The sequence below is a fragment of the Gavia stellata genome, chromosome 9 (genome assembly GCF_030936135.1).
Source record: "Gavia stellata isolate bGavSte3 chromosome 9, bGavSte3.hap2, whole genome shotgun sequence".
In the NCBI taxonomy this organism is placed as follows: Eukaryota; Metazoa; Chordata; class Aves; order Gaviiformes; family Gaviidae; genus Gavia; species Gavia stellata.
In genome coordinates, this window is record NC_082602.1 from 10802644 (window position 1) to 10820686 (window position 18043).

Genomic DNA, 18043 nt, shown 5'->3' on the forward strand with positions numbered 1-18043 from the left:
AGTAGAAATTATTATATTTTTCTTCCACCAACTCAGAAGTGCTTTTAAAACACATGTGCTTGTTTTCTTGGGAAGGGCTTGCTAAGCTGTATTAAGGTTCAGTGGAAACTAAATTTGATTTGAAGTTAATTTTGTTAGTTATGTATGTTTAAAATAGATGTCTGCCTAATTCATGTGATCAGAGGAACTGTTCTTTCTATTGCCTATTTCCATTGTGTATAGGGACTACTGTTTTACAGAATGAGTTTTGTTTTGCATGCAACACAGTATTGTTATTACTGGCAAAAGGTACCTATAAAAATACTGGTGGTATCATATTTGCTAGCCATGAGAGCTACTGTGTTTGCCCATCTTGCCAGTTCAGTGCTCCCTTCTCTCATCTGTGGGTCTATCTGTTTTTCAGGCTGTCACGGCTGGATGGTAGAGGATGTGGACATTTGGTTTCTTTGCTTCTGTTGACTCTTGTACTAACCAAAATTAACTTGGCCTGTTCAACTGTTCAATCTTGTGGTATTAAAGAATACATATTTAAATTACTAGAATGTTTTAAAGTACAAGCAAACTATTTATTTAAAAATCTAATTCAGGAATGTACCAGATTTGCATCGTATTGCTACAAATGCAACTGAGCTTGTACTGATGCGTTCATATCATGCATCTGGGAGTTCAGAAACTATGGATGATTAGATTCAGAGATCATCAGCCAGGGAGAGTAAGTAATATCAGCTGTCTCCAGAGAAGAAGGGAACAATAGGGAAATAAACTATGTATTGGGCATCAATCTTTTACTGAGGGTGAAAAGGCAATTTCTGTCACCTGGGAATGATGATTTATTTGTGAGGTTCCCAGATGGAGGGAGGAGAGCTGTTTCAAAACATGGATTTTAGACCAATGTGAAGAGTGTGCAGCAGTGTATCTAATAATGAACAATGAAGCAGTATAAGACAGTGGCTCCTTGTAGACCGCAGGAGCAAAATGTTATCCTGGCTTTGTTTATTGAATATATTGTTTAGTGAACAGAACATGTAGAGGGGATACATCTTGTAGAGAGATGTTTAAATCTTTTCTGTTATTAAGTGCTGTGTGTACTCTTCAAGTTCTGTAAATTAACAAGTCATCTGCTTTGAAAGACTGTTTGCAGTCTGTCTAAGTGAGCAGCTATTGAGTGAACGTTGAGATCCTCTATGGAAATGGCCTAAACATACTAGCTGTAGTGAAGTGTAGCTTTTGATGTTGCTGTATTTGGGAGTTAATGATTAAGGGCTTACCATTGGCTTGTGTATTTTCTTGTTTATGGCTTTCAGGGAACAGGGGAACTGTTCCAGGTGACATTTGCTCAGCAGAAGTTGAGAGGGCTGGTTGAAAAGAAAGCTGGCTTGAGTAATCAGCCCAAAGGGAGGGGCGGCAGCTCAACAAAGGGAGAAATAGTCACAAATATATATTAAAAGAAAAAGATAAAAACAGAGTATATGATCCTCAAATACCTATTTATATTCTTGGGCACTATTGACTTCCAATACATTCTTAACCAAGAATTTTGTGGTCTGATTTAGAAGGGAGCTGGGTCCACAAATCTAATTGTGTCTATTTTAGTGATTAATTTAAGGCCACTGTATTTAGATATTACTTCAATAGGTCTGTGCTTGGTAAATTATAACGTAGCATTTGTTATTTTGTCTTCTGATTCTGGCCACAGCTCACCTTATCTATTAATCTGTTAAATGCTTTCATGTCAACCTTACATTGTGTTTCCTATTTTAGGTAGTTTCCTTCCAAGTTACACAGTCAAAATATGCATTATTTTTAAATCCTTTTTGTAAGATTCAAATCAATTTCTTTGTAATAACAATAATTACCAGTTTCTTGGAGTTGTTTATTTTCCTTTAAGATTAAAACACTTTCAGCTTTCTTAACTAGTGGGAAATAAGTATCATGTATGTGAGCCAGGAATTTTTTTCCAAAAAACATACCCTGACATGTACAGGCTTACCAGTTTTACCGTTTGTCCAAGCGTTGTCAGAAGAGGGAGCCCTCACACTATTTTCAAAAGATTGTTTTGGATGCCAGTTAATGTGTGGAAGTAAAATTCCTATTTGAACAGTGAAGTACATTTGGGAGCTTGAGTCTTTTTTTGTTTCTTTTAAAAAGTTCATAGCACCTATCAATAATGTACATAAAGCTCTCGGTAGCTTATTTGCTTCAGACATCTGACAGTTTTGTTGTCCTCCATGGAATTTCCACACTGTTGTATTGATTTGTTTTGCTATCTGTTTGTTAATATTGGCAAACAGGCTTAGGATTTATTTAAGTTATTGCTTAGTGGATGAAAATTATTAGTGCTAGCATTTTTCTTCTTACTTGTAAAGCTCTTGTCACTTGAAGTCATCCTTGCATCTGTTTTCCCAGAACTTACCTAGAAGCCAGACAGGAAAGAGTAAACAACAAGCAGAAAAGGAAACATGAGGAAATCGCTGTGGATGGAGCTGTCTCAGGATTCACAATGTGTTGTAGATGAGCTTTATTTACATGAATGATGATAGGTTGGGAATTTATTACATGCTTTTGATCAACAGTGCTACATACTGTAGTAGTTTTTATTTTTCTTTGTTGTAGGTTTGCCCTTCCACTTCCAGGCAAGACCAAATTCTTTTGCTTTTTCCCCAAGTGCATGAAATAAAATGTCTAGTGAGGTAATTCGAACCTTGTGTCTTAAACTAATCTCCAAGAACACCAACTTTAAATAAAGAGAAAAGTAGGGCTTTATAATTTAAGACAGTCACACGGTCTGCTGCTTTAGATTGGGCCTGCTGGCTCTGGACATGCTTTGTTTTTATTGTATTGCTTTAAAGTCTCTTAGAGCTTAAGCATAATTCTTGTTAATGTTGTTTCATGAACTCTTGCTCTTATTGCTTACATCTGTCCTGCTCTTTAAGGAACAGAGGAGTGTTTAAATCTGAAAATGACATGACATTGTATAAGCAGTGCATAACATTCTTTAAAGGTGATCCTTCTTTTAAATTTAGTTTTAGTTGCATAGTATACAAGAACTTAAGAACTTAAGTGATTACTCATGTATTGGAAATTGCAAATAGTTTAGACATAAGTTTGATCTCTTAAGCATAGACCAAAGATTGGAGTTTAGGTAAATTTGTGTGGCATAGACAGTGATTGTCTCTGAGCTTCTGTGAGTCATCTGAAAAATGCGTCACAATACATCTTGCAGATGTTCACATTGTATCCATAACTATTTTTATGCTTCTCTGGACTCTTTGAGCTTGATCATCTTGGTGGAAAGTTTATGTCTGTGAAATGGAGAAGATACAATGCGAGGAATGAGGAATGGTGTAAAGGTGTGTAATAGTTCCCATGTGAGGAATATCTGAATAAGCTAGGACTGTTTCATCTTTTCATCTTAGTTGAGAGAGAAGTGAGGAATGGGTATAACGGTGGTGTCCAAAATGAATGTAAGAGAAGGTGAAGAGGAAATGACTATTCATTCTTCTAGTGCAACAGTTAAGGGACACCAGGTGAGTGTTCCTAGCAGGTAAGGGTTCCAAAACCAGACAAAAGTAATTACTTGTTTAGATACTGAATAAAAGGCTGTGGAACTCCTTGTCAGGGAAAGTAGAGGATGTTACGGTTTTACATCAGGTTTTGAAGGGATTTGAAGAAATTGCTGGTAGAAAGATCCCAGTAACATCTACACAGATACTGTGATAGACTCTGGAAATTTCTGAAACTGATTGCTGCAAGAGCGTTGTGAGGAAGTGCTGCTCTTTACCTGCTTTTCTTGCTGTTAGACTTTTCTAGGCATCTTTTGTTGATGGTCTTTCATGAACTTTTGTCCATTTTTACATTCTTGTAACTTTGCTGGGTTGACGTTGAGATGCAGAAGTGGCTTTGTCATGCGGGCCCCATTGTGGCGTAGTACCAATATGAGACGTTGCTGACAGAAAGGCATGGGGATCTGTACACTAGCCTCTTTTAGGAGACAAAATAATAAAGGTAATTGACATTTCAAATAAACCTCACTTGAGGGCACTTAGGCCTTTTAAAATTTGTTTTTTCAGGCACTCTGCAGAACTTTAAACTCTTGGTGCCTACTTGATGCAAGTAGGAAGACTTAAAGGGGTATGATGTTAGTTTCTTTATAAAGACAGTCTTTCATTCTCCACTGTATGTAACTCAGTTTCCAACTGTTAGATTTGGCTTTTAGTGTAGGAAAAAGCATGTGTGTGTCTGCAGTGCCTGTTTATGGATGTCTTGTGATCTTTTTGTCTTTTGGGAAAGCTGTTTGAAGCCAATCAATCAATTTCATGTCCAGGGTTTGCATATTTGCTGTTGATTCCCATATAAATTCAGCATACAGGAAATCCTTTTCTATTATGAAAGAAGCTGTATAACTTTTACATTTGGATTTTTCTGTGAGGTTGAAAGAAACATGATAACGCTCTTTAAAAGGACCAGTCTTTTCTCCTGTCTATACCTAATTGCAGAGAAGAACCTTCAGCATGAAGGAAAAGGAAGAATGTACCAAACCACTTTATCTGTGCTCCTTTTTCTCCTTTTCCAGTCAGGCATGAGTTCACTGGTTTTAGCCTCAAAACTGGCTGTTAGAAGGCTTTTTTTTTTATGGCACAAATCTCAGTTTATCCTAAAATCTGATAAAAAGCTATGTAGCAAGAAAGCAGGTCAGTTGTCAAGCTGAAGGAATATATTACTATTTTTCTTCACCTTTTAGTTATGCTTTTACATGATGTAGAATATGGGCTGTTAAAAATGTCTGTCTTACAATTATAACTATAATTAGTTTTGAAACAGGATTAGAAAAGGAGTGTCATTTCTTCTTGCTTCTTTCTATTAAAACTTGCATGACAATTATTCTTATGGATGCTAGATCCTTTTAGAAGTCCAGAACAGTCAGGATGTGAGGCTTCGTTACTGTCTGCTTTTACATGCAAGTGTCTACCTGTAATTTCTAGAACCTCACTTAATACCTTTTTCAGATTTTCTCTAAAATGTCATTTACAAATACATAAACTTATATAATATGCAAGATAAATATGTAAATAAATTCATTCATAAGTACAACTTTTCTGTTGTATTTAGATATATGCCTTGTATTTCTAACTCAGGTGTAACAGCAATTCTTCCCAACCTTGTCTCTTTAGATTAGGCATGTATGCCTGGAGGTTTGCTCTAGACTTCATATATCTCCTCAGGTAAAACTAAGGGCCATATAATACCTTAAACAACAGATTTATTTTCCCGTTTTTAGTAATAACATTTTTCTCCTTCCCATAAAAATCACACATCCATATTACAGATGTTTTGCTCTTACAAAAGTCTGTTTTCCTTTTCTTGAAAAATTGAAGTTAATTATTGTACTAGAGATTATTTTTCATTTGCACAAATCCTTACTATTTAAATTTTGGCCTAGCAATATTCATATGGATATGTGCACACACTTTCTAAGATACTCCTGTTTTCTACTGCAGGTGTTCTTTACAGATTCCAGAATATAGGAGAATATTCTTAAAGTGAGGAGTGGTGGAGCATATTACAATGAGTCTTGTTTCTGTTAGTCAATGCTTTGCACTTAGGAATAATTAAAATAAATAGAAGAAAACTCTTATATTTCACCGAAAAACCTCACAAATATGTGTTACTGAGTTGCTGAATTGTGGCGTAAACGTAGTAAAATTTTGATAATATCTACAGAAAATGCTTAGTGCATTTGTTTTGCCAAATTATAGTTCCTCATTTGAATACATGTTGCTATGCAGTATACTAGCACATTTGGCCTGAACTTGGTACTTTCAGAAAATGTGTCAGATGCAAGTATTTGAGTTAAGAAGGAGCATATTAAATGTTTGAGAACTGAGCAGAAAAATCAGATGTGCAAATATTGGCAGTATGTCTGCTTTTTCTTTAAGAAGAATTGGTTGTGTTTTGAGATCACTGAGCTGATTTGAATGAAATTAAGAACTGTCTTATCAATTAAATACTCTAATTACAAAATTTTAAACAGCCACAGAACCACACAGCCTTTAAGTGTGTGTGATCTTAACCTTAATAACCTTATTTTAATAACCTTAAACTTAACCTTAAGAAACTTTGGAAATTACCTGGACAATTTTGGAAATTATAGTTCAATTTTTTTTTTTACAATTATTTCAATTTTTTGTCTAAAAAAAGACTATAAATGCAACAGCTGAAGATGTTGTGACTGTAGTATAGTCTAGTTGGATTATGGTTGAGCTCTAGATTTTCACTCATGCGAAAAAGACCAAACTGTTTAAGAACACTCGCTACTGTTAAGTACGTGTATACCTTGGGAGATTTTTATGTTCTAATAAGGTTTTACCCCACTCTTGTTTCCTAGCAGGTCTTATGAACCATGTCAGTCCTTCCTGTATGTTTTGTTGTTTGAATAACCTGCTTGAAAAAATGATTGCTATAATCAGTGATACAGGGATAGAAGGAATTTTAAAGTACCAAATTGTTCTGGTGACTGGGTTTTTGATAAATCATTTTTATAATTGTTTGGACAGTACTAACAGAAGTGAGCATTGTACAGAGATGTCAGCACTACAAATGTAGGCTTTTAAGCAAGAAACAAAATGTCCCAAGGCTGAAAATAGTCTATCCATTGCTCCTTGCTGGATTTCATTTTAGTCCAGATGTTTTCAAACAATTTTCATTACATCAGATGACCTTTTTAAAATCTAAACTGAAAGGTCTTTTCAGTGTGCCATGAAGGGTTTTCTTTTCAGAGTAGCAGAAAGGAATTTGTCCCTATATTGAACAAAATGTGAGCTTTTCTGGGGTGGGGGGAATATGCATCTTGTACACATTCAAAACATTAGAAGCTAAGCATTGTAGAGGAGAAATAGCATTGAGTACTGAATTACAGGCTTATTCTTGGTTTTCTATACTTTCTCAGCAAAACAGTTGAGTATCTTTTAAGTGGTGTTTTGTAAGCACCATTGCAATGACTATTGCATCAGACTGTTGACTCAGAATTACCAGGGAAGGGATATTTACACATATCAGGTGTAGAGTTTTAATTGTGTCTTAAGTGTTTGTGGATGCTTAATGCTTTGAGACATTGTAAAGATAGATCCTGAGGATCTCTTCCATAGTTTTTCACTGTATTGAGAACATTCCTTTTTAAAAAAGACAAGAAAAAAATCTAGTAAATATAAATGTTCTGGTTTTAAAAGCTGTCTTCTGATAGTTGCTTTTTTGTTTTGTTTTGGGAGCTGATGAATGGATTTCTTTGCTTCCATTGGATTGTGTGTAAATCATCACGTATCTACGCTCACCTATCTATCCTAAATGACTAGAGAAGCCCCTTTTGGTTGTGGTGGCTTTCCTTAGCTGCTTTAGATTTTTTTTTTTTTTAAATGTCTGGAGCAGTTAGAATGAAAAAAACCTGATGATGGTCAAAGCTTTCAAGAGAAACACTCTGAAAAAGTGTACATGGAAGTAGGGAAGTGATAAAGAGGCATTGCCATTGTTAGAATGACTATGAAGGCATAAATGAAGTGTATTATAACTATATTCCCAATTCTTCTCATGCTTTTTCATCTGGAAAACTGAATTTCTTTATATTGCTTTCTTGCAGAGTTTGTTACTAGTTGCCATGCATTCTTTAAAGAGCAGGTTTGCAAAGGTGGCAGAGTGTGTACCCTGGAGATGGTCTGAGGGTCTTATTTGCCCAGTATAATCCTAATTACTGGATATTTATCTCAAGATACTGGTTCTTTTGAGTCTATAATTCTGACAACCAAGCAAAAAATAGCCTATAGAATTGTGAAATCTACAATGCTATTGTGTTATCTTTAGTTGGTATCTTTTTACCCCTTCTGTTTGTGCTTGACTTTTTTTGGGTAATGATAAAGAAAATACAGCTTTCATAAGGGCAATAGCTATTTTGTCTCATGAAGCTTTTAGTGCCAAGGATATCAGTTTCAAAAGTCGTTGAAAAAAGCTGTAGTTAAATATCTGATGACTTTTGAACGCATCCATGCTATGGTTCTTAGCTGATGTTTTTAAAATTATAGCACTATTAAACATTTTTTCCCCCAAGTATTGTGTTTACAGAGGTAAAAGTTTTGAATGAACCTGGAAGCAGATTGTTTTCACCGTTACCTTGTGTCAGTAAGGTGAAAGATACGGTTTTTTTTTTTCCCCAATGTTACAGCCCTGCTGTAGAAACAAGATCATTGTATTTTCCACTACTTTGTACTTCCCAAGAGTAGCTCAGAAGTGTTTAGAAAGCAGTATTTGACTTTTCTTCCCAGGACTCTGCCACTGCTTTGGAAATGTTTGTGATGCTTCTACTCATGATAGAATCGCTCTGCAGAGTCTATTGGTGGCCTGTAGAGAATCAGGACTGAGCTTTCACTCATTGGTGATGAACATGATTGAGGTTAGATTTCTAGTACTTTAGAAGTATAAACTGGTCTTCTAAAACCATTAAGAGGAGATGGAACTATCAATGTACATTTTTCTCTCAGGTTTTATTTAGAATGTTGAAAAGCTTTGAGAACAAAGCTGCCATTGTTAGGGATGATACACGTGAGAGATTATTCCAGGGTTGGATTGGCAGAAGACATGAATGAGCCTGTGGGGGGGTGGGGGGTAGAATTAAACAAAAATGAATGAACCTCTGCCTTGTAAGCTGTCTTCCTTTTTCCTTTTGAAGTGTCAGTTTGTGGTTTTGATAAATGTCAGAAGCATTCTTCTTCTCAAATAAGATTCTTCTCTGCATAATCCAGTGTTACATTTTTTTTTTTTTCCCGTCTTGCCTCCAAAGATTACTTTGTCCTTCCTCTGGTTTCTAATCAGACAAGTGCTCAAGAAATGGGACGGATTTGACAGTAAAGTGTGTTTCCTACTGAATTACTTTTGTAAGGGAACTAAAGGAAGCAGATGAGAGTTTATTCTCTCCTGCAGTTTCGGAAGTTCGTTAACTTAATAAAATAGGAACTAAAATCTCCACCCCGACCCCTGCTTTATTTCTAGGTTTCTATCTTGTTTATATGTATAATATTTTGCATTATGAGAAAGAGGTTTTTTTACATAGGCATACAAGTTAGTGGGCTGCAGCCTAGTGTCTCTGTCTAGGTATCAGATACGCTGATAGTTTTAGCACAATGTGTTTAAGTAGAATTCACCTACTCCCTGTCCAGAAGAAAAGGCTTTGTAGAGAGTATGACTTAGTGAAGTTTGTTTTGTTTTTTTTGGGGTGTACTAAGTTAATATATTTGTTTTCAAAGTCACCCGATAAGACTTTGTTTAGTCTTTTGGGGTTTTTTCCAGCTGTTCCAAATAACAGATTGAGAGAGTCTGCTTTTAGGATTCTATAACGTTTAAAAGCACTTAGGACAAGGATTAGGGGGAGAAAGGGAGTACTGGTTGGCAGTCTAAGGTTGGTTTACTTTCTGGTAAAAGACTTAAATGTCATAGTGGCTTGGTTGTTCTATTGGCACTGAGGAGTTCTAGTCACGGATCTAGACTCCACCATGTTTAAGTGTTACACAAATAGCATCCAAAAAGCATGCAACTTCTGTATGAGACAGAAGAACAAGTAAATAAGTACAGGCTGCTCTGGAAGGAAGAGAAAATGAAGACAACATTGCTTGGTGCAATAAAGGAGCAGCCACATGTTATGATTGCTTAAGTATGTTCAAGTTTTTGCATAAGTGTCATCTCAAAGGAAAGTCTTAGCTGGAAGGGGAATAGTGAGGGAGATGCTTCAGGATGCCTGGGAGATTCTTCTGTGGAATAAACTTTTTTTTTTTTTAAAAAAAAAAGTGGGAAAGCAAAATTGTTAACATTATCCAAAAGTGCACAAGAACCAGTATCTTGTAGAATAGCACAAGAGCTATTGAACTCTTGCATCTCATTTGACAGTGAAATGGGAGCCTTTGGAAGGGAAGTACAGTCTATGCATTGAATGAAAAAAAGCAGCATTTAAAATGCTTATGGGTAGAACAAGACTGTTAACAGTCTTAAAAAGAAATTGAGCCTTCAAACACAAGTTCCTATTGGCCTTGTTCTCCAAATATATTTTTAACTTTTTCAGTTTTTTGCCTTCCCTGTTATCCTCACCGAAATTGCAAAATTACAGAAGTTGATCAAATTTTTTTCAGGACACCATTCCAAGTTGTCTTAGATTTCGTAGCATGTTCCACCTGCATATTCCTTGCGTGCAGCACTGAGCAAATCCTTCTCCTTGTGAAAATGTGAATAGTATTGCTTTGTTCACGTATCTTTCTTTGTAATTTTCGTTGAATTGCAGACTTGAAGGAGGTTTAATAATGATGTTATGTCTAGGTAGGCTATATAGGCCCTTACTTGCTACACCTCTATCTGCAACCAAGTTTTTCGGCTTGGAAGTATTCATCATGTGGATCTTAATGCCCTGTAAAAATATACAGAGATTTTTTTTTTTTATTTGAGACAAATTGAAGCTAGTGAAGAAAGAAGAACAAAAAAATATTCCTGAAATTAGGAGAATGAATTTACTGTGAATAGAGTACATAGAAGTTATGTAGTTTGTCTAGTTAGTTAGGAAGCTATTACCACCTCTAACCGTATGATATCTTACATTAAAATAATTAGGAAAGCTGTTACTGGTAAGACAGTTCAGTATAGTAACTGATGGTACAGAGCACTTACAAACTGAAACAAAGTAATTCTAAGAAAGTGCGTGAGACATTATGGCAGCTGGGAAGGAAAAAGTTAGAATTAGGAAATAAGACACGAAGTCTGAAGGAAGCACTCTGGTTTTCCCCTTCATCCTTAAGAACGTGGTTCAGTCAGTCCTTATCCTGCCGCAGAAGTTAATATGGGGAAATAAAACCAAATAAATTGAAAGCATGAAGCCATTGCTGTCTTAGCATGCTGGTTGCCTGTTGGCGTGATGACTCTACCTTCTCATGTGATAGATAGAGCTGTCTAAATTTGTGTTCTATATGTGCAGTTTGTTTGGTTTGATGAGCTGTCGGATTTAGATTTAAACTCTCTACCATTACTATCACCCCATGCTACCTCAGATCCTTCTTATTAGGACTGTCAGGCGTACTCGTTCATTACGTTTTGGAGGACGGGTTTATAGTGACAAGAGGACATTACTTATGGTGGCATTTAGTCAGGCCTCTCTGCTGCAGTATGAATGTTCATTTTACAAAATCGCAATGCAAGTTTGGCCAAGAGCTCTTACCTTTGCTACGGCTCGCTGAACCATTTGCATCTTATGAATTGGAGCCCTAAGTCATGTTTGTTTAATCAGTCACTCCAGTGATGAAATCGCCAAGTGGTTTCTTTGGCAAAAAGCAAGTCATACTTTGCAACTCTGATTCCATATACTTTTCCCTCGGGGTATAACCCTTGCTTTTATTTCATTCCTAAATAACTTTTTTGCATGATTAGAGGACTATGAATAAAGTCAACAATATATTTTTGTTTTTATTTCAAATCCTGAAGGAAGCTGCAAAGGACATGTATGCATAATAAAGAAAGGAGAAACAGATCAATTGTTTCAAAACAAAATTGCTATGATACTTAATGTATTTTCCTTTATCAAAAATTGTTGACAACCATTTCATATTTTAGAATTCCTTAAGTTATAAAACAAATGGGTTTTCTTTAACAATGGAAGTCCAATTCTTTCTCTTAATCTTTGCATAGTTGTAGCCTTGAAAAAGATTGTACACAATTAAAAGCACATTACTGAATAAATACAGATGTTCCTGTATTAGGAGTTTTACTTCAAAGTGAGGTACTTGTTTTAACTTCATACTAACTAGAATATTACTGCTTTTTTCAGTGGAAAGAATTGCAACTGGTATCTGCCTTTTAACCCGTTGACAAGGGGTGCGACTGGCTCTCTTCTGCCTACAGCCCACCCTGCACAACATCTAATAATGCATGACTTTTTGGTAGGCTGGTTTGACTTATTAATGCAGAGGAAGACTACGTGCACACGCACACACACACCCCGCCAGCTCTTTCAGCAGCAACAAATAAGTAGAATATGTAATGTGACTCTAAATATGCTGAATTTTACATCAGTACAAGTCACTGCTTCCTGAAGAGAGTTTCCTTCTAAATAAATCTTCATTCAATTCTGTGATCAGGTATTCTTTGTGCTGTTGCTAGGTTCTCCCAGGTTGGCATTTGCATCATGGGATGTCTGTCAGATGTAGCTGTGGTGTCAGCACTCCACATCCTGGAATCCTTTTACTTTCCATGATTGAGTGTTCTTTTTTGCTGCTTTCAAAGTTTGATAACCAGCCTCTATGTTGCACTGAGCATAGCTGAGAATATGCAGTGACAGTGGTTAGTCTACAAAGCTGCAACTGTGGTGGCATGCAGGTTTAGTGGTCACAAGAGGATGAGGGCCAAGCAGCCAGGGGTTTACAGGTGTTCTTTTTCATAGTAACCTCATAGGAACGTTACCTGTACAGGAAGAGTCTATGGGCAGAAAGGGGAAGTTATGATTACGTGGAGGTGGCCAAGACTCAAGTTACTTAGGTTTTTTTTAGAAACTTAAAGCAAGGAAGGATACATATTTCTGGCATACTGCCACTCTTCAATAATGGGTTATAGCCTCAAGATATAAATGGGAAACACAGGACTGAATAGTTCCCCAAAAAGTTATCTTTAGGGAGAATGTTTATTAGGGAGAAAGGTTTTTTGTTTGGTTTTCTGTGTGTGTGTTTTTTTTAAAAACCCAAAAAACAACCAAAAAAACCTACCCAGCACCTGCAGTTGAACAAGAGAGTTCTTAGATTACTCACTGCAGCAGCTATTTTGTGAAGTTATAACATTTCTGGAAAGAGACAAACTATGTTTGAGCTTGAAAACTATTGATGTGCTTCCTTGCAATATTTAGGAGACCTTTCCCTAAATAGGGGAGTATTCAAAACAGGGATGCTTAGGCTGCTTGGTGGTTTGATTAGAGAACAACGCAGACCTAGGAGTTTCTTGGCAAGGTCTGTGAACTTAGCACTCACAATGATCATCTTTTTAAAGTTGTGGGGCCCTTTAAGTGACTTACCTTGTGAAAATGTAGTAACATTTTCATGGCGCCCAACAGTTTTCACAAAAAAACCCTCACCTTATTTGTCATTTACATATAAGAATAATCTGTCTGAAGGCCAATGAGAACAATTCTGGGCATTGACAGCTCCAAATTTTGAGGTCTTCATTAGTGGAGGTCTAGTAAAAGTCATGCATAGAAATAATGTAGAGAGGAAAGCATGTTCTGGTACAACATTAGGAAGGTACGGAGAAGGAAAAGTAGAATTTCAGAGTTTAAGAAGTGAACTTTGTAGTTATGCATTTTGTATCAGAGCTGAGCTGTGCAATTGCTGGCCCTGCTTCTGGTTTGGGAAGAAATTGTCTGATACTATTATTATATTGTTTTCAAAGGAGCATAAAGAAAAGGTTGAAGTCTTGACAGCTATGACAAAGTCCAGAGCCATAATGTGTCACCAGATGAGTGATACTGTATAGTCGGTGGCAGTCAGCAAACCATAGCAGCCACTATTTATATGTCAACTTTAAAAGAGAGGAAGTGTTACCCGAAGGGGAGAGAATATCAGAATTTGACAGCCTGGTAGACATCTGAGGTTAAATGTCATCTTTTGAATGGATTTAACATACAGATTCATTTTATGTATTGAGATCTGAAGTTCCAGCCTTTAAATGCTCATTTCGTTACTTTATGGCACTTAAAAACATTCTGCCTAAGAACAGAGCAAAGTTTCCTGCTAAAGCAGATGATGCTAAAGGTTAGGTCATAATTGTCAATATCTGACTTGTAGTGTGTGAATATGTAGTTGCATATGTAGCCAACAACAGGAGAGAGATGCATCTTGTTCATTTCTTAACCTTAAAAAAAACAGTTGACTTTCAGTAATAATTTGTATAATACTTGGATTCCTCCTCTATTATATCAAACGATTTTCGTGTTTCATAGGCTTGCTGTTCTTTGTAAGTTCTTGTTTCAATTTAAAACTTTAAATTAAAACCTTGTTTGTATGTCTCCATAAGCAGCATACATAATGCATGGAAAGTAACTGTGTAGGTATTTGGATTGTTTTATTTTCCCCTCTTCCCTACCATAAGTTTTGTCCTTTGAGCATTTGTTTGTGTTTTGTTTTTTTTTTAACTGCCTGAGTGCTCTTATCCCTTTATCACTTGGAACAGGAGGGAGTAGAGCAGAGACATTTCTATACTGATTTTAATGATGTTAGAAGAACAGAAGTTGTTAGCCTTCAAACAATATTTTCAGCTTGGAGTTTATGGGGAACAGTATGCTTTGAATCAGAGGCACTGTATTTTCCTCTTCTTCAGAAAATTGCCAGTATCTTTTTCACATTCTGAAGTCTGTGAAACTTTCCATTGAAGTGTGAATTACAAAGCTTTTGATTATATGACTAAAAAGATCACTTTCTGTGACTTCACAATTAGTCTTAAGTGTTGCAGAGACTAAAATTGGTGATACCTTGATGCCGTTTCATCCATTCTGTCTGCTATTGTTTTTGTGTGAAATTGGTAGTAAATCCAATTATTTTCTAACAGTTTTACTTGAAAAATAATATTCTATAGTTTTAAAGCCACAGTGTCAGAATTTGAATTATTTTAATCTAGAAACTGGTAGGATGCAATTGTCTCAAATACAGATTCCCTGGATGTAGAGGAAAGAGGAAGACAAAAAGCTGAACTGTGACCTTGGTCTTCCATTCCCCAGCTGTAGTGCAAGTTGTGTGTTCTCTTCTTTCTGCTTTTTGCCTTAAACACAGCATGTAAATCAAACAGCCAGTCACATCTGGTGGCTGGTTCCCTAGTTCAGGGGAAAAACTGCACCGCTGCACAGGTAGATGCAGAATGTGCTTTTCTCTCCTTGATCTTCAGCCCGTTCATGTGGCAGAATGTGAGGCTTTTGAGAATATGGCATGCTTTTGTGCCACTTTGTGTATTGCAACTGCCCTGCTTTATATTGCTTTTCTTTTCACAACCTCCCATTCATGTGCCTATCCTAGCTTTTCTTAGAAGAGCTTTGTCCACCATAAAGAACATTTTTCACCTTTTAAAAATGGGTGTATGATACATGAATAGGGGTGTGGGGTTTGGGTGGGTTCGTCTAAACCCTGGGTGTGTGATGTTGAGCTCAGAACTGGCAGTTGCAACTTATAAAAGAGATCCTGGACTTTCTCTGAATACATTGGCTTGATATGCTTTGGCAGCCAAACATGTCAACAGTGGGCCAGACAGCATCAGGAAGGGAATTGAGAATAGGACATGAAGGGTTTGATGTGACTTGATCTTGAGTATAAAAGCTTTGAGAAGCCTTGTGAAACATTGGTGTGCCCATTTTTTTGTGTTGTCAATTCTGGTTTCTCCTTCTCAAGAAGAATATTAGAGCAGGTATAGAGGGACAGTTAAAATAGTCGTAGGATCAGCTGTCTTACAGGAAGAGACTGAAAAGATTGCAACTTCAGCATGTGGGACCAGGCAGACTGCACCCTTTAACGTATGTAATCCAATGGCTGTAGTTCTTGGGGGAACATAGTGGGAAGGGACAGCAGAAAGCACCCAGGCTTACATGTTCTTCTTGCATAGCATTTCCTGTTGCTGCTGCTGAGGACCACTGATCTGACCCAGCAGTGCCTTTCCTATGTACTTAACAGAAGAATGTCACAGGTACTTGTCTTGGACTATGACCTGAACATGAAGGTTAAGTAAATCCTTCCAGTACTTTTGTGGTTAGGTAGTGATTTTTATCAGTTGAGAATTTGGTTCATTGCTTTAGAAAGAGTCGCATAGTAACTTATTCAAAGTTCCTTTATAGGGCATTTGGTGACATGTTTTCTCAACTGCAACTTTTGAGAGTTGTTTCTGTATTTCAGTTAGTGGATTATTGCAAGGTAAAATGCAGTGAGGTACTACCATGAAAAATGCTACAGATCTGTGTGAAGCTAATAGGACCTTTTTTTTCCTCTTGTTTCTTTTGGATGGGTCCTGTTTCACAAACTTTTCATACAATCTTTATTTGAGGTAAAAAGCCTTTTTTCTTTCTTTCTTTCTTTTTAACAGGTTCTTGAAGATGCAGAGGCTCAACATTTGTTCCAGTCTATTCTTCCTGATATGGTCAAGCTGGCGCTCTGTCTCCCTAGTATCTGCACCCAGGTAAGTAAACACAGCTATCTAAGTGCTCTGTGGCAGACCACTTTTCTGCAAACTGTAACTAATGGCTAAGGTCAAAACATTAGGATTACGTTACGTTCTTAATAAAAGCTATAGTTTTTGTGTTGAATGTAGCTGGGGCCTAGGGAGCAGAATGGACAATGCACATCTATAAAGATATAATAGAAAGTAAAAAAAAAATATATCTTGCTGTCATATTTTTAGCCTGAACTTCAGTAACGCTTTCCTTTCTGTATGCTGGAGTTGCTTCTTGCTTTTCTTAAATGAAATGTCCATGAAACCTTTCAGGTTTGAAAATCACACTTATGAACTGAAATACTTGAATAATCTTAAAACATCTAATTTTTTATTTTAGAATTTTTTTAATCCTAGAAGTAGTATTTTCATAAAGCCTTCATTTACTTGGGAGCATATTTTATTCTAGTTAGAGCGTCACAATACTTGTGCACATACAAACCTTAACTTATTCTTTTATTATTGCTATGGGAATCAGTTCTGTAGGTAGTAAAGCTGATAAAACTGAATAGGGCTGATCAAGTGAGGATGTATGATAGGTGACACATTAGCAGGGTAATTACTCTAATTTGTAAGCTCCTTTGTTACAATTTTGTAAATTGATTTTGTTGGACAGGAGAGGGAAAAATCTCTCCCTACTTTGTTATGCTGCAGGGGTCCAACAGTAGATACACAATTTCAAACGATATGAATATTTCTTAAAAATTTTTTTTTTACTAGTCACTTGATGGGGAAAGTTTCTGAGAATGCTATGAAGTTTCTGAACACAAAGTCAAGCACAAGACTTGCAAGTTCATGTAGTAATACCTTTTATAAAGATGATGTACTGTTAGGCAGTGTAAATTGTGAAGAACTTCGTCAGATTCATTTTTTTGGTTAGACATAAAGCTAAATTTGTTCCAATATAACATACTGTCCAAAATATCCTGGTTTTATAGGCTTGTAAAACTTATTAGAGAGAGCTTCTCAGGCTTTTTTTCCCCGCTCTAGCTGTGTGACTTCAGACATCATAATATAGCTTGTTAATTAAATAGCCAGAAGACAGAATGAGATTCAGTGAACGTGAATGTAGTAGTTACAAGAATGAAGGAAAACTTGTTTGTTTTGTGGAGTAAACAGGACTCTGTATTCAACAGTCTAAATTAGTAGCAATTTCTGTATTCACAACTAAAAGGATTAAAATGTGGCTGCTCAGCTCTCCTGGAGCTAGGCTAATGGTGATGGCTGAGAATATTGGAAGAAGAGGTGAAAACTGTGTTCCCTTTCTCCTGTTAAGTGGGTTTATTGTAATTGTTACTGGACTCCTTAGCAGTCAGAATGATATTCTATCCCCCTAGTATTATCACATAATTAAACATAAATAAATAAAATGCCATGGATGTGGTGAGCGAAAATTCCAAATCAGAAGGCTAAGCCTGATAAGATGGAAAATATATAACACTTCAGGTTTTCTTGGTTCCCCCTGCCCCTTTGTTTCTTTTTGTAACAAAGAAACCCCAACTAGAGTCAAATAAAACTCCAAACTGAAGACCAAAGTGAAGCTGAGCTTTTTGTTCATTCTGATTATAAAAGAATAGATAATCATGCACTTTCTGCAAATATTATCAATGTTACTTCTTCAAGCAGGATAAAAAAAAATAAATCAAGTCATAGAGTGATGATCTGTGCCATGACTTCCATGTTTCTTTGTAAAGTATAAAGCATGGTTACTGTAGCTGAAAGCTTTCCTTAAACGTTCTTAACTTACAGCTATTGAAAGTGAGGGTTTACTTCATTTTTTAAGGTTGCCCAGGATTTG

General features: G+C 36.4%; 1 protein-coding gene across 1 annotated transcript in view; it reads left to right on the forward strand.

The window, feature by feature from the left end:
- Positions 1 to 18043, forward strand: part of PARG (poly(ADP-ribose) glycohydrolase) — a 70973-nt gene that overhangs the window by 13022 nt on the left and 39908 nt on the right. Inside the window, exon 8 of the mRNA XM_059821054.1 lies at positions 16120 to 16212. Coding sequence (XP_059677037.1) covers positions 16120 to 16212 — 93 coding nt within the window. The remainder of the gene's footprint in view (positions 1 to 16119; positions 16213 to 18043) is intronic.